The following is a 23874-nucleotide window of genomic DNA, read 5'->3' as shown; positions in this document are numbered from 1 at the left end:
GCAAATTCAATTATGATAATACAGTTGTGGAGATAGGTTGCCCATCATTGAAGGAAACACCAATTAGATAAAGTACTGAAACTCCTTGAGAGAGAGAGAGAGATGCATATATATATATATATATATAAAATAAAATAAATTAGAAGTAGTACTGACTGCAACTGTATAAACTTCCAGTGCATTGAAGAGAATAGCTTTAGGAAAGAATCTTCCTGAAATCATGCAATTGAAGGCAGATAGCCTAATTATTATAAACCATAGACACACACACACACACACACACAAAAACCAACCCCTTTACTCCTCACTTTAATTACAACCCTAAAACAGAAACAAAATGACAAGTGTGCATTTGCCCCTATATATATATTTACATGTGTACAAACGTTGCATAACTATAAACCATATATAGATACAACCCTACTAACTAATTTCCAAATTTGATTAAAAGGCATGCATGCAGTGCACGAGCCCTCTCTCTCTTTCTCTCTCTCTCTCTCTTCACTGATCTGCCAACTTTGGGCTATAAGACGACATAAAAGCACATGCATGCATACGTGGAAATAGGGTCCCAACTCTTGTAATCTTTCATCTTTCCAACCCTTGCCATGTTCCTTTGTGGCAGAAAGCTTATTGTGCATCTCTTTAATCGCCGAGCTATGTGTGTATATATATATATATATATATATATGTACAAGACCAACCCATTCATCTTCTGCCCTGTTTGGCCCTAAAGAAAAGAAAACCCCCAATTTCCAAACTTGCCTAAATTATCATATATATATATATATATCTATATGTATATGTATGTATGATCTCAGTACCTTACACGCTTCTTTATTTAATTGGTATTGATGGGCTTCATGTGCACCTGTGTAACCCAATCAAAATGCTTGTATCTAAAGCTTCTTTGTAGAAATAAAGAAATTTGTATATCTATATAATATGGCAGCAAATGCTGACGGTTAGGGACAGGGAATAAAGCTGGGCCGCTCATTGTGCTGCCAAGAAATGGAAAAGGGAAGAAAAGGAAGAGCTAAACAATTAAAAGAATTGCTGTTTAATGTAATTTAATCTGTCGAATTTAATTAAGATAACATTATCTTGAAATTGTTATCCCCAACCCTTTTGTATCTATCTATATACAATTAGGAATATATATATATATATATGTGTGTGCTTGATCACCGGAAGAAATTAAAGGAGATAGCCTAGCTTGCTGAGAATATATAGGTTTTATTTATTTATTTAATTGTAACAAGCTATTATGGAATCCACGTCTAAAAGTGGAAGACTTTATTTGCGACCAAGTCAGAGTGTAGTCTACTCTCTCATCAGTTTCTTATTTGAATGTAAGAGTGTATATATATATTGGTTGAGGCTATGATAAAAGCAGAGATGGGAATTCAAAGATGGAAATGACTTTATTAAAATTAATAATTACTAATTAATTACGATCGAGGAATATATCAAATACATCTCTATTACATTAATTTGCAGCTAAACAATTAATGATGTAATTTTTACAAATCTGAAATTAAGATTGGAGAATCTACCACACTTTCTGGAGATACTACACTATTTTTTTTTTTTCTGCCTCATCATTGTCATCATCAGCCGTCCGTTCTGGCGATCGAAACGGTTCTTGTGCAACGATACATGGGATGATCACCAAGAAGCTAAGAAACCCATGATTAATTTTGGTCAGTTTTGGATCATTACCAAAATTATAAATAAAGATCGATCAATTCCCATCTGCATTTTGACTTCAATTGTGGATCTTCTCGATCCCCGAATGAATTGAGTGTGATTATATTATATATTTTGCGTTCAAGAATATCTTTCATGGTGGTAATGACGAAATGACCGAATTACCCCCCAAATATATTCCTCCTGCAAAACCTGTTATTTACATGCAGTGCTGCACCGATCCTTAATCATTAGAACTGTCTTCTGATAAAAACTTTGAAGGCCAGAAAATTAAGGATCATCGATGAACACATGAATCTCCGATTCCATCTTCGATTAACCTGTTTATGCAATAACAAAATGAATCAAAATATCCCCAAGAAGAATTAATAATGGAAAATTAATTAATAAAATATTCTTGACAATATATATGTATATATATACATTTTGCAAATTACATTTACACGTCAGCTAGCGGCGGCATTAATTAATTATTTACCTGTGAAGAAGCATCTGAAGTTAAGGAAATGGAAGCGGCGGACGGCGTCGATGAAGAAGTGGTGGCCAATGCCGATAACCCGACATTGTACGACATTGTCCCGTCGGGCCGGAAGAGGCCGTAATTCCTCTCGGAAGTCGGGCCGGGCTTCATATCCTCGTTGAACAAAGCGAACACGTAAATCTCGAGTCTGGCGTTTGGCCTCAACGGCGTCCCCTCATTCGCCATCTGTCGCCGGAGAATATTCCGGTTGTAAACCGCCGCATTCTGGAAGGTGGCGCCAACCTCGTCGGCGTCGCCTTTGGAAGGCCAGCCTGTCTCCGACACCCTAACCTCAACCCCCCCGAATCCCATCTTCTCCATGGCGAAGACGACGGCGTCGACTTGGGCGTACAGCATGTTGTCGTAATGCAGCCTCGTGTTCGGATCCGACATCCCCGAATTCGGGTTGAATAGTACGTAGTCCAGCGGGATTTGGCTCGGGTTGTCCTTGTAGGCAAAATACGGGTAGGCATTGATCCAGAAGGGGGCCCTGGTGGCCGCCAGGAACTGTAAGAATTGGGGCATTATTCCGGCGAGTTCCTGCCGGAAGCTCCCGGCCGACGGCGGGAACGATTCCTGGAGAACGGCGAGCGAATTGGGGGTGGAGACCTGAATGAACTGATCCAGACCAAATTTGGCGAGGGCGGCGTGGATGCTGACGACGGCGGGGACGAGGTAGGTTAGGAGGGAGGTGTCGTCGCCGGAGAAGACCTCGTTGCCGACGGCGATTCCGGTGATCTTGGTGGCCGGAAAGTAGGGCCTGATGTGGGTGGAGACCCATTGGAGGGCCTGGTTGGGATCCGTTAAAGATGCGAGCATTTCGTTTTCGACGGTGACGATGAGGTCGATGTTGGAATTGGCGAAGGCTGTCAGGACCTGGGGATTGGTGTCGTAGATTCTTGCCTTGGACAACCTCAGGGAATGAAGGAGTTCCAGAACCTTCTCTGGCGGCGGCAGATTGTTGGCGACTTGGCCGTAATTAATGCCCAACGGTCGCACAAACCCCAAACCTGATCGAGTACAATATTAATGATCGAATTGAAGAGGATTACATAACCTCAATTAATATCATCGAAATTGACGAAAAAAGACAGTCAATTAATATACATACCTGACAAACTTGTTAGAAAGGAGACGGCAAGAAAAACAGAAATCTTGTTGACAAGATTCTCCATAGCAAAGGGGGAAGGGGGGAACTTGGGTGGGAATCCAAAGGGGGTATATATAATCTTTTAGAAATCGTTGGGGTGGGGTAGGGTGGGTGGAATTCCTTTCTTGGCTTGTTTGTTAAATAATAATTAGGTTAGAGGGGAGGGTTTCTTTAGAAATTGGGAATTGCCCAAAAATGAATGAAATGAGAAGAAGCTAACGTACGTAGCCTAGGTTTCAAGAAGTGTAGTCGTGGGTGTGTTGTTTTTATAGGTTCTTTTGGTCAGCAACATCGTATCAGCTACAGCAGAACCGTAGATCGATCATCCATGTCGCTTTTTAAGGAGGTCATTAATAAATGCTGCTTTCTTCACATTAAAGTAAAGGGTCAACACCAAATTCATCCACATATACATATATATATATATATATATATATCCCTATGTATTTACAGTCACCACAAGTACACCTGTAATTCTTATCTAATCAAGTCAAATGTTTAATTTATATAAATATATGTTTATTTACGCACACGAATTCAATTTATTGTTATAATAGATAATTAGCATGCACCTCTCACAGTAATTAAATTAAGTTTACTTATGAATTTTAGACATAAAAGTATATATACTGACTACTGTATGAAGTTTCAACCAGTGCACATGATGAATCGTGAATTGGATCAAAAAGTTTGTCAGAATTCCACTAATATGGCCGCACCGCTTTTCTATATTACATAAAGTTAAGTCATGTTTACATTAATCTGAAAAAAAAAAAAAGTACTAATAAGCTTAATTATAGGATTTTATATTTTTTTTATAATTTAAATGTATTATTCTAAAATCAATCACATTAAAAATTATTTCAATTGAAATTTGTAAAGTTAACTCAAATGAATTCTTTAAAAGAAATACCTAATGTCGTAATTTATTGAATTGCAGTTCTTTTTTGTAAAAGAATTAATTAATGTTGGTCCTGTACTTCTAACATACAACATGCTTACATATCAGTACATTATTAATATAGACATATTGCTCAACTGTTGCACGCATAAAGCTACATACATACATATATATGAATGAATAGGATAGGATAGGATGCTTGATAGATTTGTTCATCTTAAGTCGTGTTGCGTGAAGCAATTTGACGCCTCCAGAGTATAAATAAAAGAATAATTAAAAGTGTTGATTGAATTTTTATTGCAATTTTACATTATTTCACTGTGCACTAAAAAACAACACTTGGATTAGTTAATTAATCGATATTGGTGATGTCGAATATAGTCATAATCCTGCACAGCCAAAGTCATAATTTAGTGTAATCATGTCTAATGATGACATTGATTTCATCAATTACTTACCAACAAATTAATTAAATATTATATATATATATATTAATGTGGAAATTGTTGGTAGATAAAATTAATTAAAGTGGGTTCATGGACAGCTCTTGAGATCTCTTTTGACTAATTGAGGGAAAATTGATTTAATTATTATTCATACACATATATTACTTGTGGAGGCTTATTATAGGATAAAAAATTATTACACACCAAGGCAAAGAAATATAAAATTGTTTGGCAGAGATATATGGATAATGAAAAGGATTTGTGCCCTAATCTTTTCAAATAATAATAATAATAATAATAATAATCATAGGATGTTCCAGCACCAATTCAGTTAAAATAAAATTAATCAACAAAATGTAATAAAAAGATTTCATTTAGATTATTACTTAATTAGTTAATTAATCATAATTGACATTTCCACAGCACACGTACAAGTCATGGATGCATCAACTCTGGAGAGAGATCAAATTAAAGACGACTATTGACAGTGACTTGGTAATTTGAACCTCGACTTTCATAGTCATCTTCGATTCACTGCTCCATTGGATATATATATATATATATAGAAAAAAGTAAAAAATTCAATTCCATCACATGAGATATATATATATATATATTAATTTCCTGTGGGATAGAGACAGCAATTGGCACTGTAAATTATAAGAGGAGAAGATGGAGCAGAAAAGCAGTCATCTTTAGTTTGTATCAAAATTAACAGATTAAAAAAGGAAGAACGAAAGGCTTTCGTCATACAAGTAAGAAAAAAGCGCATTTTCACAAAACAGCGACAATGGTTGTAACAAAGCCCCTCCTTTTTAGGGTTTGACGATTTTCCCCAGATCCTTTTTTTTTTTTTTTTTTTTTTCAAAAAATAAAAATAAATATTCACGTAACATAAAATCTGAAAGGATCAATGGATGTAAAAAAAGAAAAAAGAATTGATGAAATCTATATATATATATATATTATGAAGTGGAACCGCGGTCGCTATATATTTTTTTTAATGCCCTAAGTCTTTCACCAAATTTATAAAACAAGCTATTTTTGCAATACCCCAAGCTTTTCAGTAAATTTAAAAAACAAGTCATATCTTATATTTATATAAATGTAAGGTAGATACTGTGAATTCATATTATGCATGTGAAGGGATATCCCCTTTTACTTTTGTTAATTAGAACACATACACATGCACATGCACATGCATGCAGTTCATTACATATATATTAAAATGTATTTTTATGTAGTTTCCTTTCGGTGTACATTTAATTTGTTTTAATTAATGAATGAAAATAAAAAAAAGGGGAAAGGAAGTGTGTTTGGCAGTACTGTAGAAGAGAAAGAAATTAAAGACAATTGGTGTGACGAATGATGATGATGATATATAAGAAGATATTGTGGTGTCGGTAAAGCCATTTCATTTGGGGGATGAATTCATTGGAAATTTGGAATAATTAATTATTTAATGCAATTGTGCTGGAATTTTATTTACCAAAACAAAATTAATAAGAAATTAGTACTAGTTTTGTTGTATGGTTTGAGATATTTTAAATGAAAAGTATGTATTAGATATAAAATTTTAATAAAAAAAAATATTATATTAAATATATTGAATGTAATATTATTTTTAAATAGTAAAAACTATTAAATATAATATATATTTTTTTAAATAGTAAAAACTATTAAACATGAATAGGACATGTATAATTTCTAACAAGGCATTTCTTGGCCCAAAGTTTAGAAAAAGCCCAAGTTATTACTTAATCAGCCCATATGAATCTCTATAGTCTATTAGTTAATGTTGATGGAAATATTAATGACGCAAGATATAAATATATATATATGTATTAATGTAACTTTAATTTGTAGGTGAGTTGGGAAATTAGCATAATCAGTGATCAGAAACAAAAGCGTGTTGAAAATATAAATACATCACATATAATTATAATTATAATTATGATATGACAATGATTCTTTAATATGAATAGTAGGAACTCTTAAGCCTTAAACATTTTAAAATATGATGTATTAATTAATCCCAATTCAGTTGGCTTAAGATTATGTTTAATCTCGGATCATTCATTACAACCCTCACTTTATTTTATAATCATATAAATACAGGAACTAAACATTTAATCTTCTATTTTTTTTTTTTTACTACTAGCTAGGTAAGTAAGTTGTATATATCAAAGTCGACGGCCGCCGGTGCCAGCTTCCCGGTGGCAGTTATAATAAATAGCGGCCACCGGATTGCCGAGGTTGTGGAGTTGAGAGAATTCCCGGACGCTAAAACCCTGCCGCCACCGGGGACTCCTAATGGTAATCCGCCCATTCTGTCTGAAAAGAACAAAGACGAGGCGATGGATTCCCATAGACGGCTGAGGTCCTTCGTAGCTCACTATTTCATTGCCTGTAATATAGTATATGTATATATTAACTGTACTATTACATTTATATAAAATGGGTTGTGTGTAATATTACATGTGTGCACTAATTAGGACTAATGATTAATCCTAATCAGTAGGGTGAAAAGCTCAGTATTTATTTAATTATGTCTTACTGTGCATAATATTTGTTTTATTTTTTTTCAATATTGTTTTATTTTAATCAAAAATGTGTCACGGGTTTCTCACCGTAGCTTGCTCCCGTGCTTCCCGGGATGTTGGTCACCAACCTAATAAAATTAGAGGCTATGTTTACCAATATGTATTTGTAAATGTTGATATTATTCATCAATAATATTTTTTGAATTCAGATTTTATTTAAAATATTATATATAATACATTTACATTTTATTAAATACTCAATGTTTTATTATTTTCAAAATTCTTCAATTGAGATCAAATTAATTGTTGGCAAAAGTAGTTGTAAGTCTTTTGAGAAAAATTGCACAAAACTTATTTTAAAAAATACCAAAGAAGTTTCATGTAATTTTTGAATTATAAAATAGTTCAAACCTCTTTAATTATATCCTAAATTTTGATGGTTACTCGGAGTGAAATTGGCAAAGCTGCACTAGAAGGATATGTGGATTTCTGACTGTGGTCTTTCTTAAATAAATATATATATATATATATATAAATAGTATTGTAGTGGGTAGATTCTGAGATAACTAACGTACCCGTGTACTAATCAAAAACCACAAAGGGATGCTCAAAAAGAAGGCTCGGAACGGATGGTGGAATACTTTTTATCTAGAATATATGACATTTCAATACATATACATATATATATATATATATTTTTTAAATGTATGTACAGAGCAGACAAATTAAAATATGTTTTAGTTCCTAATTATTTTTTTAATTAGGCATTAATTAGTTAAGAATAAAAAATAAATAAAAGAGAAGTTGTACCAGTGCAAGTAAGCCCTAAAATAAGGGTCAGCAGGCGTCGGAGAATCTGCATCTACCATAACCTACCCAAATTTAATTATTACATGTAATTAATTAATTAATCGTACAATATACTACAAAAAAGAAAAAGTGGAAACGACGTCCTAAGTGTAGTCTTACGAGGGTATAAAATGTCCGGAAATCTTCGCCGCCGATCTCGACTCTGGGGGCCGCGGCGACCTGAGAGGGCCTGAAACTGGCGCCGCTGAAGACCATCCGGCCGCCGTCGGTGAATAGGCGGAGATCTGTGACGGCGGCGAAAGGATCGAGAATATCTCCGACGACGCCGCTGACGACGAGGGGATTCCGTTCTCTTGCCATATTTGAGTATGTATGTAGTATGTATATATGCCCACATTAAGCGATATTACTATTTATAGGATGAACCGGGTTGATGCGGTTTTCTTACGGAGGGGACACGTGTCGAGTTCTCTGAAGCGGACAAAGCGCCTTTAAGGATGTCATTTCGCTGTCACTGCAATTTTTGCATAACTATATATATAATGATGGTGGATGATGGGTGACTCAAAAATTTCTGTCCTCTCTAAAATAAATTTATTTATTTTTGGTACTTTGGTTTAATTTCATAGTATTTCCCATTTCGATCCATTTTATTTTATTTATTTCCCATTTCGATCCAAAAATTTATTTATTTCTGGTACTTTCGTTTAATATTTTTAATTGTTATATTATTTTTATTTTATTTTATAAATATTTGAAATAAATAAAAAAATATATATATCTTTAATTAAAAATACATAAAAATAAATTATTTTATAATTATAATTTTATTGTTAATAATTTATCAAAGAAAAGTTGCAAAAGAAAAATTAACATATTAACTATAAAAATACATAGTAAATTATCTATACAAAGTAGATACTAAAAATAAAATTTATAAGATTAAAGTAAATTTTTATTATATTTTTTAAAATTTATTGTACACAATTAATAATATTTTACCTAGAAGGGGGGAAATTTAATAAAAAATGTGAAATATTAATTTTTTTTACAAATTTTAAATTATTATTTTATATGACATATTCTACATAATCTATCAAATATTATTTCTAATAAATCAATAATATTTTCCATAAAGTCACCTAAATATAATAATAAGTTAGTAAAAAAATACAATAGATTATAGTAATTAATAAAAAATATATAAAGCAAACTTATAAAGATATAGATAAAATACAATTATAATATCAAACTATTAATATTTACAACTACAATTGAAAGCATCTGCATAAAAAAAAAAAAAAAAAAAAAAAAAAAAAAAGCAAGAAACAATAATTTATTAAATAGAAAAAAAAAAAAAAAACTAAGACAATAGAGAAAAAAAAATCTATACTTCATAAAAATTAGCCAAGAAAAATAATTTAGTAGTGGTGGATGTTCACCATATACAAAATCTATACTGCATAAAAAAAAATAATCAAGAAAAATAATTTAGTAAATAGAAAAAGAAAAATTAAAAAAAGTAAGAGATGAGAGAGAAAAACTCAAATAAATATAAAATTGATTAGTGAAGACAGCGACCTTAACCATATACGCAAATCTATACTGCAAGAAAAAATAATTTAGTGAATATAAAATTTAGTGAATAATTTAGAAAAAAATAAATAGAAAAAAGATAAGAGATTAGAGAGAAAAATTCAAACAAATATAAAATTGATCGGTGAAGATCTTCTTCAATGCAGATTTGTCTCTCGTGATCTTATTCTTCAGTGCATATTTATCTCCCGTGATCTTCTTCTTCTATGAGGATTTGTTTTTAAAAATTAAATATAAAATCACCCATTACCCATTATTATAAAACTTTAAACAGTAATTTCAAAATAAAACAACCTAACTTTTTTCACCTAAAAAAACTTATAAATAAAAAAGTTAATTTATAAACTCCAAGAAGCCAGAAATTTGAATTGTGGAGTCCACAGCTTTGTTATAGTTATATATATAGGATATGATAAGATGATGTTTTATTTTATCTTTTGAAGGGTCAGCTGGTGTGGGGCTGCACATTCTTATTCTGCACAAAAGATTTGGGAATGGGAAACCTCATCCCCACAGCCGTCACTGGGCCCGGGCGAGAGAGGCGCCCGCCAAGGTCCAAATGTAAATTGAGGTCTATTATTTAATTATATTATATATACATTATGTATATATATAAGTTATTTAACATTAATTTATTAATAGAAGAGTATGATTTGGTGGTTAAGTTTTATCTAAAAATTCTATAAAAAAATTATTTTATTTTAATAATTTATATTCTATTATAGGTAAAAAAATCGGAGTAGATCATTTATATATATTTAGGGGTCTTTTATTTATGTTTTAATTAATTTTTTTTGCACTAAAAAGATAATAAATATTAGACAAAATTATTATTATTATTATTAGGCAAAATTATCAATAACTCCTTTATGATTTCGAAACTCAGCGTAAATCCTATATATACTTTAAAAATTGCATGAACTCCCTTATTTTTAAAGTTCTATGAAACTCATTTTTATTATTATTTTTTATGATAAGAAGATGACTTTTCATCTATATTTTTTTGCATGGCGGGGGTTGCATATAGCGTTTGTTAAAATATAAGGGAGCGTTACGCAATTTGTAAAGTATGTGAAAAATTTATGCTAAGTTTCGAAATTAAATTTATGCTAGAAAAAATATTTTTTTTATTTATATTTTATTATAGGTAAAAAAATATTATATATATATATATATTGTTGGGACTAGATCAATTCAACACTAGTATGATATTATTTGCTTTGGGTTGAGCCCGCACAAATTTATTTTTGGATATTCTCCAAAAAGCCTCGTGCTAGTGGAGCTCACTTGGAACTTATAAGGTGTGAAATTTTCTTCACAACTTCCGATGTGAGACTTGGGTTTGCACCCCAACATATATATATATATTCAAGGGCTTTGACTTTTATTTCACCCCGGGCCCTTCGAAAGTCAGAAATCATCCCCACCACTCCATCTTTGATTGACTGATTAGTTGATCCCCACGTTCAAAAAAAAAAAGTTAAATTTTAAAAACATATGCAATTTAATTATGTTTTTTTGTAATTTTATGGTTTGATCGATTAGTATATATCAAATTGCCCGACTCCAGCAACATGCATAGCAACGTAACGTTGAAATTTATGGAAAAGTATACATTGAAATTATTTAATTTAGTCGCTCTTATGGAGATTCCATGGGCATCAAAATATTTGGACACAAAAAAAAGAAATGAAATGAAATGATTAATCTTAAAGACATGCAAGTGCTTCAAATTTGATGATGAAGTGCATCAACATATTTACAAATTGATGAAAAAAATGTCAACAATTTTGAAGATAATCAACACTATCATTTAGTGAAGAAAAAATAATGATTTATTAAATAAAAAGGAGGGTTTGTTTCGATTTATATTTGTCTTCGGATTTTTATTAAATTATTTTGATATAATATTTGTTTACTTAAAGACATTAGAAATTGCTCAGTTAAAAATCGGTTTGAATTACAAACCAAACAAATTAATTATGAGTTTGTTCATTTTATATATTTCTTTTATGAATATGTTTTTTTTATTAGAGGTTGAGAATTACGTTAAAAATATAAAAATAATATTTTACATTATATTATGTTAATAATGTATATATATATTATAATAATATTTATAGAGAATCGTTTTATTTAATTTGACAAATGGATCATGTATGAAAATAGTTATGTAAGTAAATAAATTTCGCTAGAATAGTCCTAGTCCTCTGGTGCCGGATTCGCCACGTTGCTCCACCTTTGCTGATGTGACGCTGACGCGGTTAACATGTTATCACTACGTCAGTGATACGTCGGAGCATCATTTTATCGAAACTTTTTTACTTAGCTGTACTATTTTCAAACATGGTCCATTTAAAGTCCTAAAATAATAAAATGAGGTCAAAGATACGAGACTAAAAAATAGTTTATCTAAGACATTTTGAAAAATAATTAAAAACAAAATCACGTGTTGCTGGCATATATGTGGCGATGACATGCCATCCACGTCAGCAATGACGGACCATTGTGGCGAGTCCAGCACTATGAGATCATTTTAGCGAAAAAATTTTACTTGCGATAGTATTTTCAAACATAATCCATTTAAAATTCTAAAATTATAAAAATTGTGAGATAGTACTAAACAACAGTTTCCAATAATAAATAAGCTTGACCTGTGATTATTCCCCACAACTAATATAATCGTCTACAAATTAATTTTAGCAAGTAAATTTAATACTAAATAATTTTTTATTAATATTATTAAATATACATATGTATATATATATATATATATTAACTAAAGAAATAAATCAACAATTCAATTTAAGAGTGTTGGAAAGCTAACTGTATTTTTCTCGTTCTTTTGTTTGTTTTGTTCTTACTAATGTATTTTGGGTGATATAGTTTTATTTATTTATTTTACTATTCTGTGTTTAGGCTTTTCTAGATTTCTTTATAAATTGTATTTAAATGTGTAAAATAAGCAAAATGAGTGCAATTAAAGAAAAATGTAGGAGTTAATATATTGAATAACAGAAAATTTTATATTGAATAAGTAAATAAATACATAAGGTTTGTGTACTCTATTTTAAAAAATGCAATATTTTTAATTAGATATATTTATCTTTAAACATATACTTAATATAATTTGCTATAAATATACCCAATTTATGTCTCAACTTATTTTCATACAGTATATTTTTCTTACACATGAGTTTTCTTTATCCTGATCCAATTTTCCACATAAAAGGCTTCTTTTTTGTATATTCCTTCCATTTATCACTTTGATCCGTTTAAAATTAATCAATCTATTTTTTTTTAATAATTATAGTTTTCACATAAATAAAATAATATTCTTTGACGTGCTCTTAAAATTGATAACATTCAAATCCTACATATTTGTACAACATTGAGAGAGAAGTTCAATTTAGTAGTCATATTAATTCTTCTTGGTTATGGATGGCTTGATCAATAGGCATTTGATTTGCTATGTTACTATTTGTTATAATCAATACTTTGCATATCAAAAATCTGCCCTTGTAAGTTCCTTTTCAAAATTGTAGGATTACTAAACATATTATATATTACAGTACATTATTGTTGTTGTTGAATTACTCTTTGTCATATGCTGCTATGCACTCACTCTTCATGGCACTTCATAGTTCGATGATGCTTCAAAATTTAGGATTACTGTTGTGTTGTCTCTTTTCCTACTAATTCATTCAATATCGACCATAATTATACAATATGCTATGTATATTTCAAAAAATATATATACTGAATTTGATCCTCGTATTGAATACTACATTTATATCACAACCAACTTGCAAACACAAGTTTTATTCACTTGGGAATAAAGACATCTGCTTGGTTATTTATGGCAAGGATGCATATATGTGTGTGTTTGTGTGTGTTCGCGCGCGACACTCACGCATGCATAGCTAGGACGATGACCTGGCACCACCGCCGCTGGAGGAGGAGGCGGCAGTTTCCCTTTGGCAGTTGTAGTAGAGAGCGGCGACAGGAGGGCCGAGGTTATGGAGCTGAGAGAACTGTCGGGTGTTGAAATTATGGCGCCACTCGGAATTGTGATCGACTGAATCCCGCCCACCTAGTTGTCGGAAAAGGACCAAAGCTATCCGGTGGATGCCCATTGTTGGATCAGGGCTTTCATAGCTCACTATCTCTTTCCCTGCATTCACAGTTTCACACACATTCATTAATCATCGTAATAACGAAAATAACATAGATTGTAGTAAGAGTAGCTGTTTCTCTTACCGAAGCTCGCCCCTGTGCTTCCTGGGATGTCCGTCACCAACCTGAATCATTCATCGTTACAATATATTCGAAACTAGGGTACATCCAAAATACACCAATATACGCATCGGTCTGCTCTGTCTATATATACTTTTATGACAAATATAAACACATGTGGGTAAGAGGCTATGAGAGAAGAGAGTGACCAATGCAAGTATTCCCTTAGATATGGATTGCCGGGACTTGGAGAATCGGCATCCACCATCACCTACGAACCAGAGTCACACAGATCAAATCAAATCCACAGGGCATATAAATGGAGGTAGAAATTAAGACACACACACACACACACACACGATATACATAACAAAGACATGCATTCTTACAAGAGTATAAAATGTGCGGAAAAAGACATGCATTCTTACAAGAGTATAAAATGTGCGGAAATCATCGCCTCCAGTGTCAACCCTAGGACGGCCGGCCACCTGCGCAGGTCGCAAGCTGCACCCGTTAAACAGCTGTCTGCCATCACTGTAGACTCTGAGCTCAGTTGTCGCCACAAAAGGATCCAGAACATCTCCCACCACACCACTAACCACCAGCGGGTGCCTTTTACTTGACATTTGTATTGTTTGATATTATCTACATATCTATATTTCACGTGCTTATGCATCTGCAGGGTAAGGAAACCCCCCTCCTTATATAGTAGATCCTGCAAAAGGTTTTCCTGGCACCTTGTGATACAGAAATTCAAAATTTCAACTTTTGCGTCTCTTTAAGTCATGCAACACACACTAATGGAATCGAGATTCCTTATCCCTCTCCTTCTAATAATTTTCATATATATATAAATGTATGTATGTATGTGTACGTTAATTGTGTGTAGTAGAGTTTGTGGGGCTTTAGATTCGTATTCCCGAGCAACTAGCAGAGGGAAGAGCCCACACCTGCATCAGTCCAGCCCGCGATTGCAAAACTAGAACCCGAGCAAACAATGCTTGGATGAACAAGACCTTATCCTATCTAGGTAATATCTACGGACACGATCAACAAACAGTACTTATAATCAAATAAGAATGCACCAGAGGAAACAAATTTAGAAAAGAATGAATCATTCTTTTCCTTTTGCAGAAAATTTAAATAAAGCAACCGTGAAAATAATAGAAAAAAAGAATGAGAACTTTCTTTTTAGGGCTATGAGTGGGAGTGATGAATTGATACTAGCCACAATCGTGAATCTTGCTTTAAGTGAAAAGAGCCAGCACTATGCGAGGTACGTGAATCTTTACTTTTCAAAAATAAGATTGCCTCATAATTAATCTAATATTCAATGAAGTAAAGTAAAGTTTCTCAACCATCAAACTAGATATGTCCTCAACAAGTGAAAGAAGAAAGCTCAGGAATGGAGAGTTAGCTATGTGTTGATAAATACACAAGGCTGAATAACGCATAATGGCACATGGTGCGGCATGGCGCACACCATAACACATTATTACCCATTATATTTATAAGAATGAAAATATAAACTTACGATGTAACTATTAAGCATAAAAATACACCACTCAAATTTTTAAGTTATAAAAGTAAATACTAAACACATGAGCTTTCAAAAATAAATATTTAACTCTAAAACTTGAGCCAACATAATCAACTAGCAAGGGCAATGAAAAGACAGTAACACTGGTACCAAGATATAAGGCAAGTCTCACAAGTTGAGGTCACAATATTTGATCATAATTCATAAAAGCATATAATTATAAGAAGAAAACATAAGAGCAATTTAACGTGTTTGTGGTGTCTAGAAAAATCAGCCTTCAATATTATGCTTGCCATGGTGAAGGGAGCCATTTAATGAATACCAAGAATGGTCTAAAGGGTTCAAATATATGCCTAAACTGCCCTGCATTACAAGAAGCCTATGATCCAGGACTGCTTAATGCCAGATAATCTTAAGTTTCGGCAGTTATGCTTTAAGAAGCTAAGTACTTATATAGATGATAAAATTCTCCTTAAGTATCCCAATCTCCAGAAATCTACCCTCGGACAATAATATATGTAGTATATCTAAGCAGAGACATTTAGCCAAGTTTCAATACATAACGTGTGGATATTAGATTCATGGTTTAGGAAATTACCTTCCCTGCATTTCACTCTTCCATGTCACATCCAGTATCCCTTATCCAGTAGCATTGTCTGGTTCCACTAGCTAGATTATCTGGAAGACAAGTGCACAACAGTATCACGGAATATAGTAAAGCATACACAATGGATATGTGAAGATGTAGTTCTTGGGAAGCACCGAATCTTGATTGAAGAACAAGATTTGAAAACCGACAGCCTTAATTGGCGTTTAATAGAAAGCCCTTCAACATGTAAGCAGTCCATGTCTTAACAGCATATATATGTCTGATGTATGACACTACAGTTGACAATTATATATCGTAATTTTATTGAATGGAAACAGTCTCATGATAAAATGATATTCTATGATGTCAGTGCCTTACAATCATTGTAAGAGTATTAGAAATTTTCTTTGACAAGTATAATTGCTGGAGTAGAGCCAAAAAGTGAATTTCAACTGCTCAAAATCACGAAATATTACACTCGAAAATGAAGTTAAAAGAATCTTATGGAGTGGACACATATATAATCTTCAAAATCTACTTCTGATTCATCAGCCCTTTCATCTCATGAAACAAATTGGGGCAATTACGAAACGGAAAATACCCAACGACTGATCCAGTCATTCTTCCATATCAACAAAGTCAATAAACATGACAACGATACAGAAACTGGAAGATCACTCGATTACCCCATTTTGCATAGCTCCGATCCCTAAAATTTTCATATATTAAACAGCACTCTGCCGGGGGGGACAAAGGCATTAAGAAACTCAAGAAAAAATTAACACAAGGCGAGAACAAAAAGAAATTCGCGAGCCAATTTCATAAACCAGGGACTGATTACTGCCAGTGAAAGCCTTAGACTGCCTTGGGAACAATGGAAGAAGCCTCCGGAGTGGCGTCAACGGCCTTATTGCCGGGATTAAGTGGAGCATTAAGGGAGCCGGCTGTGGTCTCATCGTCGGGATCGTAATCCGGGTTGAGATTCCGATCAATTGCTTCCCGACCTTTCTCAAGACACGGTTTGCACGCTATCTCGATCGTACACCATCCCAGCGCCACCGCCGCGATCGCTATTAGCGCCGTCGTCACCGCCCCCATCTCTCTCACTCACTCGCGTCGAGATCCTCCTCAATTTGGGAGATTAGGGATTTGATGGTACCCGTCTCTACCACCCCCCAACGTTTCTGTTCTTTCTATTTATAATTATCCAAAATTAAAAACCACTACAAAATAACTGTTTCTTTTTTGGCAATAAAAAAACCCCTCACATTACACAGACATTAAACTAGCAGCAGCAGCAGCAGATCCCAACAATCATACATACATTATCCATTAACGATTAACAGCATTAGATACATACATAAGAACAACAACAGCTCCTAAGCAAACAGAAGCTGTGCACTCGATGGAGTCAGATCGAACAGAGTGTCCGGTGCATCCACAATTTGCCACTGGACACAAAACCTCTGCTTCTTACCACATGAACGCACCCTCATTACATGTCCAACCGCGACGTGAAGATTCCGACCCACAACGTATATCCTACCCGCCCAAGAATTGACGCAGAACGGCTTGCAAATCTGCTCCGGCAACGCCGGCCCTTCCACGACCTCCCAACAATCTTCGTTTTCATCGTAAAACTTGACCTTCGTTCGTTCGTGCTCGGTGACCACAAACAAGTGCCCATACATCACTACGCTCGACCCCGTCCAGCCTTCTCGCAATCCGGCAGCCATATTCTCCCAACTGTCCGTCGCCGGGTCGTAAACCTGCCCCCTCGGGACAACATAAAATGGCCAAAACCAGCCTTCCGTAACGAGGAGCTTCCCGTTCAAGACAGCCGCATCGTACGAAGTCATGCTCTTCCCCATACTCGCGACGCTTTGCCATGTCCCTTTCCTCGTATCCAATGCCTCGGCAGAACTAAGCTCGATCATGTCCGAGCTGTTCCCTCCCGCCACATAGATAGTCCCGTCAATCACTCCGCTCGCAAAAAAGGATCGCGCCGTATTCATTTTCTTCATCACGGTCCATCGATTCTTGAGCACTTGGTATTTCAGGACTAAGTTGAGCGGGCAATCTACGTCAGATACAACGCCGCCGCAGACATAGAGGCTACCGTCGTGCGGGACGGACACACACCTAAATCCCTGAGGGCAGACCCTGTCCTTACACGGCATAGCCGGGATTGTGTGCCAAGAGAACTGGACAAGATCCAGAACTTTCCACTCGATCTTCCCGGTGCACTTGTGGTATGCGAATACAAATAGCCATGGATCATGGAAGCCGAGCTCCTTCCTCTGTGTAAAGAAGTGTTCTTTGCAGCCGAACAATGAGTACCAACGGTTGCACACAGTCTTGCAGGCTAAGTGCTGATCGGAACACGGAGAAGACATTGCAGCGCGACATCATCGGGTAATCCGGGGATCAATGGCTCGCCATGACGAGATAGCTGCAAGTGCAGTGAAGGATCAAGCAGAGTGGACTGTACAGCGAGTAATCTGAATTTCGGGGATAAGGTCATCTGCGGATCGCCGAGCTTGTGCACCGGAGCTTGCTGCGACGAAATTCGAACACGTTGCATTGGTGTCTTCCTCTGATCTAAAGTCATTGAGATGAACCAAAGTTAATTTAGCAAACCTCCCCCAAATATGAAACTATCAATGATTATAACTAGAATTCACAAAGAAACTATCGGATAAACACCTACAAATGAATACAAGAATCAATCGAAGGGATTAAATAAATTGTAGAATCAAATTCCTCAAGTCATCGTCAAAGCTTGTCTTGACAGGGCTATAAAATTTGTTCTTCACTCCAACCGTCAAATGTGCAGATAAGATTTAATGATCCAAAAACCTAAGAAAACATCCACACGATTGAAATTCAAACCACAAAAACACAGAAACAGAACAAGAAATACATTGAAATCAACGGCAACAACTGATATACGTACTGATCGAAAACCTCAAATACCCACTTAAAATCACAGAATTGAAAAGCAATACCGACAGAACCTGTCTATATCTATCCCACCTGACAATCGAAGAAAGGATAGGGACGATTAACATTCGGATTCGCAGAAAGTAATTAAGATATGGTGGAGGCAGCAGACAAGCACCGAAAAGGGATACTTTTTTGGCGAAGCAGATAACAAAATGAATTCAACTTACAGATACAATAATGGAAACAGAGGAAGGAATAAAAATAATTACTTCTTCTTCTTTCTGTACATAGTTTTAATTTTATTCATTATTAATATAATTATTTATAAAATTAATAAAAATTATATTTCAAAATTATTACATTTTCATTACTTTTAAATAGAGGTATAAATAAAAATAAAATTATATTATAATTTGTTTTAATTATAAAATTAAACCAATTATCTTATTATTTTTTTAAAAACGTACTAATTAAAATTTTATTAATTATAATATATTTAATAACATTTAATACATATTTATATTATGAAAAAAATCAAAAAAATGACAAAAAAATATTGGTGAAATGAATTTTATACTGATCTCTTTTTATATATATAGATAATAATAATAATTTTTAATTTTGATAAATATATTTATTAATTATAATTTCATAAATTATATCAATTATAACTACATCAATTAATATAATTATTTTATATCGATTATAATGAAAATTTTGAAAAATTTCATTGTTCATTAATTATGAGTATAAATAAAGATTAAGAAAATATTAAATTAATTTTAAATTTTTTGAGAATTTGAAAATAAAGAAAAACTATAGAATTATGAAACTTATTTGCGTTTTTATATATATTAAGATTACAAAATATAATTACTGATAGTTTTAATTTTATTGATTATTAATATAATTATTTTAATTATAAAAATAGATAAAATTACATTCCAAAATTATTACATTTTCACTAGCCTTAATTAGGGGTATAAATAGACAAAATTATAATTTACTTTAATCATAAAATTAAATCAATTATTTCATTATATTTAAAAATGTATTAATTATGATATACTTAATAACATTTAATATATATTTATTTTATTAAAAAATTAACAAAAAATCAAAAAAATTGATAAAAAAAAGATTTGATGGAGTGGACCACACGATATATAAAAGATTATGATATGACAATGATTCTTTAATATGAATAGTAGGAACTCTTAAGTCTTAACATTTTAAAATATGACGTATTAATTAATCCCAATTCAGTTGGCTTAAGATTATGTTTAATCTCGGATCATTCATTACAACCCTCACTTTATTTTATAATCATATAAATACAGGAACTAAACATTTAATCTTCTATTTTTTTTTTTTTTACTACTAGCTAGGTAAGTAAGTTGTATATATCAAAGTCGACGGCCGCCGGTGCCAGCTTCCCGGTGGCAGTTATAATAAATAGCGGCCACCGGATTGCCGAGGTTGTGGAGTTGAGAGAATTCCCGAACACTAAAACCCTGCCGCCACCGGGGACTCCTAACGGTAATCCGCCCATTCTGTCTGAAAAGAACAAAGACGAGGCGATGGATTCCCATAGACGGCTGAGGCCCTTCATAGCTCACTATTTCATTGCCTGTATTATATAGTATATGTATATATTAATTGTACTATTACATTTATATAAAATATGTTGTATGTAATATTATATGTGTGTACTAATTAGGACTAATTATCAAAAAAATGATTAGTCCTAATCAATAGGGTGAAAAACTCAGTATTTATTTAATTATATTTTACTGTGCATAATATTTATTTATTTTTTTTAAATATTGTTTTGTTTTAATCAAAAATGTGTCACGGGTTTCTCACCGTAGCTTGCTCCCGTGCTTCCGGGGATGTCGGTCACCAACCTAATAAAATTACAGGCTATGTTTACCAATATGTATTTGTAAATGTTGATATTATTCGTCAATAATATTTTTTGAATTCAAATTTTATTATATAACACATTTACATCTTATTAAATACTCAAAGTTTTATTATTTTCAAAATTCTTCAATTGAGATCAAATTAATTGTTGACAAAAGTACTTGTAAATCATCTGCATCACAAGACTCCTTATGTTTTGAGAAAAATTGCACAAAACTTATTTTAAAAAATACCAAAGAAATTTCATGTAATTTTTGAATTATAAAATAGTTCAAACCTCTTTAATTATATCCTAAATTTTGATGGTTACTCGGAGTGAAATTGGCAAAGCTGCACTAGAAGGATATGTGGATTTCTTACTGTGGTCTTTCTTAAATAAATAAAATATATATATATATATATAAATAGTATTGTAGTGGGTAGATTCTGAGATAACTAACGTACCCGTGTACTAATCAAAAACCACAAAGGGATGCTCAAAAAGAAGGCTCGGAACGGATGGTGGAATACTTTTTATCTAGAATATATGACATTTTTCAATGCATATACATATATATATATATATTTTTTTTAAATGTATGTACAGAGCAGACAAATTAAAATATGTTTTAGTTCCTAATTATTTTTTTAATTAGGCATTAATTAGTTAAGAATAAAAAATAAATAAAAGAGAAGTTGTACCAGTGCAAGTACGCCCTAAAATAAGGGTCAGCAGGCGTCGGAGAATCTGCATCTACCATAACCTACCCAAATTTAATAAGTACATGTAATTAATTAATTAATCATACAATATATTACAAAAAAAAAAAAGTGGAAACGACGTGCTAAGTGTAGTCTTACGAGGGTATAAAATGTCCGGAAATCTTCGCCGCCGATCTCGACTCTGGGGGCGGCGGCGACCTGAGAGGGCCTGAAACTGGCGCCGCTGAAGACCATCCGGCCGCCGTCGGTGAAGAGGCGGAGATCTGTGACGGCGGCGAAAGGATCGAGAATATCTCCGACGACGCCGCTGACGACGAGGGGATTCCGTTCTCTTGCCATATTTGAGTATGTATGTAGTATGTATATATGCCCACATTAAGCGATATTACTATTTATAGGATGAACCGGGTTGATGCGGTTTTCTTCCGGAGGGGACACGTGTCGAGTTCTCTGAAGCGGACAAAGCGCCTTTAAGGATGTCATTTCGCTGTCACTGGAATTTTGGCATAACTATATATATAATGATGATCGATGATGGGTGACTCAAAAATTTCTGTCCTCTCTAAAATAAATTTATTTATTTTTGGTACTTTGGTTTAATTCCATAGTATTTCCCATTTCGATCCATTTTATTTTATTTATTTATGAGTCTTTATCTTATCTTTTATTTGAAGGGTCAGCTCTGGTGTGGGGCTGCAGATTCGTATTCTGCACAAAAGAGCACTGGGAATGGGAAACCTCATCCCCGCCACTCCACGTCTTTGATTGATTGATTGGTTGATGCTCACATTCAAAAAAATTAAAGTTACTTTTTTTATGAATATGTTCTTTTTTTTTCTTTTTTTTTTTTTGTTAGAAGGTGACAATTACATTCAAAATATAAAAATAATATTTTACATTATATTATGCTGATGTATATATATATTTAATAATATTTATAGAAAATTGTTTTATTTAAGTAGACAAACTATTTGTATATGTACAATTTATTATATATATGTGTGTGTTTTGGAAAAAGCATGAAATATATATATATATGTGCGCACGCGCCCGTGCATGTGATTATTTCATAATCATGTTACAAAACAAGAGTAAAGTTTATTATTACATGCATGTTAAATTCCACGTGATAATCAAAGAACCTCAACGAGAAAAGAAAAAAGAAAAGAAAGGAAAGCGAAAAGAACATTGAGAAAATATGCTATGTAAATTGGAGTCATTTTTCTATCTTCTTCAATTTTTGGGACACTTTCCATACGGACCATTTAATTTATCTTCTTTAGATTCTTCGATCTTGACTACAACACCAATTACAACCAAGAGTTTGATTTACCATTGATATTATACTCGTATCCAATGATCGTGCATTTTTATTTTCACAAATTTTCAAATTAAATCAATAGCAATATATATTGCAATAAGATAATAAGTTCTTATGACCATTTAATCTAATTTATCTTTTTCAGATTCCTCGACCTCGACTACAACACCAATTACAACCAAGAGTTTGATTTATCCTTAGGACTATACACGTATCCAAAGACCGTCTTTTCCACTTTCACAAATTTTCAAATAATATTAATAGAAATATTGCAGTAAAAGAATAAATTCTTATGACATTCAACAAGATAAATATTTAATATTTTTTATATAGCTCAATAGATGTTAACATTATTCAATTTTATGTTTTCAAAAGTAAATTATAATTATGTAGTTACCATTGATTATATATATATATATATATAATCATGTTTTCTCGTATGAAGAAAATTGAATTAGTAGAGAAAAAAATAAAATATCTCAATTCTTTTTATTCCGCAAACTAAAAAAAATAAAATCAAAAATACTCTTTATTACGTCTTCCCCCAAATATTTTCCTCCACCGCAGTCATCACATCATCTGTCCGGTCGTGATTTGAGGGTTTTCATATACATAATAGAAATTTATAATATTGTTTGTTTATTGTTGATTAGTATACTTTTAAATTATTAATAACCGAAAAATTCTATTTTTATATAATTTTATTATTTATATAATTTCCTCACAGTTTTATTTTTTTATATCAAATATTTTGATATGAATATCAATGTCTTTAATACAAATCCCTGACTCTTGATCCAACGACGACTATGTAAGAAGCCGGCCATGTGGTCCCGCCCACCTAGTTGTCGGAAAAGGACCAAAGCTATCCGGTGGATGCCCATTGTTGGATCAGGGCTTTCATAGCTCACTATCTCTTTCCCTGCATTCACAGTTTC

General features: G+C 32.9%; 5 protein-coding genes and 1 pseudogene across 13 annotated transcripts in view; all 6 read right to left on the bottom strand.

The window, feature by feature from the left end:
* Positions 1 to 1467: 1467 nt before the first annotated feature.
* On the bottom strand, positions 1468 to 3408 carry LOC127249564 (glucan endo-1,3-beta-glucosidase 11-like). The gene is made up of 3 exons (XM_051272446.1): positions 3342 to 3408; positions 2189 to 3240; positions 1468 to 2030 (listed from the first exon to the last, which is right to left on the bottom strand). The coding sequence occupies exons 1-3, from the start codon at positions 3403 to 3405 to the stop codon at positions 1941 to 1943; spliced, it is 1206 nt and encodes a 401-aa protein (XP_051128403.1). The 5' UTR covers positions 3406 to 3408; the 3' UTR covers positions 1468 to 1940.
* Positions 3409 to 6782: 3374 nt separating this feature from the next.
* Positions 6783 to 8546, bottom strand: LOC127249960 (protein HEADING DATE 3A-like). Its single transcript, XM_051273067.1, has 4 exons — positions 8240 to 8546; positions 8081 to 8142; positions 7358 to 7398; positions 6783 to 7134 (listed from the first exon to the last, which is right to left on the bottom strand). The coding sequence occupies exons 1-4, from the start codon at positions 8438 to 8440 to the stop codon at positions 6911 to 6913; spliced, it is 528 nt and encodes a 175-aa protein (XP_051129024.1). The 5' UTR covers positions 8441 to 8546; the 3' UTR covers positions 6783 to 6910.
* A 4865-nt stretch (positions 8547 to 13411) lies between these two features.
* Positions 13412 to 23874, bottom strand: part of LOC127249956 (protein FLOWERING LOCUS T-like) — a 26733-nt gene continuing 16270 nt past the window's right edge. For 4 of the 9 annotated variants that reach the window (XM_051273062.1, XM_051273060.1, XM_051273061.1 and 1 more), the window contains 4 exons: positions 14302 to 14649; positions 14122 to 14183; positions 13937 to 13977; positions 13412 to 13850 (listed from right to left, as the gene is read on the bottom strand). In XM_051273062.1, coding sequence (XP_051129019.1) covers positions 13600 to 13850; positions 13937 to 13977; positions 14122 to 14183; positions 14302 to 14538 — 591 coding nt within the window. In that variant the 5' untranslated portion in view covers positions 14539 to 14649 and the 3' untranslated portion in view covers positions 13412 to 13599. Of the gene's footprint in view, positions 13851 to 13936; positions 13978 to 14121; positions 14184 to 14301; positions 14650 to 16050; positions 16131 to 23874 lie in introns of all 9 variants that reach the window. The other 5 variants (XM_051273063.1, XM_051273059.1, XM_051273056.1 and 2 more) reach the window with 4 other exon arrangements.
* LOC127249954 (F-box/kelch-repeat protein At1g30090-like) lies at positions 16471 to 19064 on the bottom strand (annotated as a pseudogene).
* Positions 20265 to 21975, bottom strand: LOC127249957 (protein HEADING DATE 3A-like). The gene is made up of 4 exons (XM_051273065.1): positions 21754 to 21975; positions 21595 to 21656; positions 20854 to 20894; positions 20265 to 20617 (listed from the first exon to the last, which is right to left on the bottom strand). The coding sequence occupies exons 1-4, from the start codon at positions 21952 to 21954 to the stop codon at positions 20394 to 20396; spliced, it is 528 nt and encodes a 175-aa protein (XP_051129022.1). The 5' UTR covers positions 21955 to 21975; the 3' UTR covers positions 20265 to 20393.
* Positions 23059 to 23874, bottom strand: part of LOC127249675 (protein RICE FLOWERING LOCUS T 1-like) — a 16490-nt gene continuing 15674 nt past the window's right edge. The window contains exons 5-6 of the mRNA XM_051272606.1: positions 23727 to 23858; positions 23059 to 23096 (exon numbers count right to left, since the gene is read on the bottom strand). Coding sequence (XP_051128563.1) covers positions 23059 to 23096; positions 23727 to 23858 — 170 coding nt within the window. The remainder of the gene's footprint in view (positions 23097 to 23726; positions 23859 to 23874) is intronic.

The sequence above is a fragment of the Andrographis paniculata genome, unplaced genomic scaffold, assembly GCF_009805555.1.
Source record: "Andrographis paniculata isolate CXL003 unplaced genomic scaffold, ASM980555v1 Contig36END, whole genome shotgun sequence".
NCBI lineage: Eukaryota > Viridiplantae > Streptophyta > Magnoliopsida > Lamiales > Acanthaceae > Andrographis > Andrographis paniculata.
This window is presented reverse-complemented; position numbering and strand designations above follow the sequence as displayed.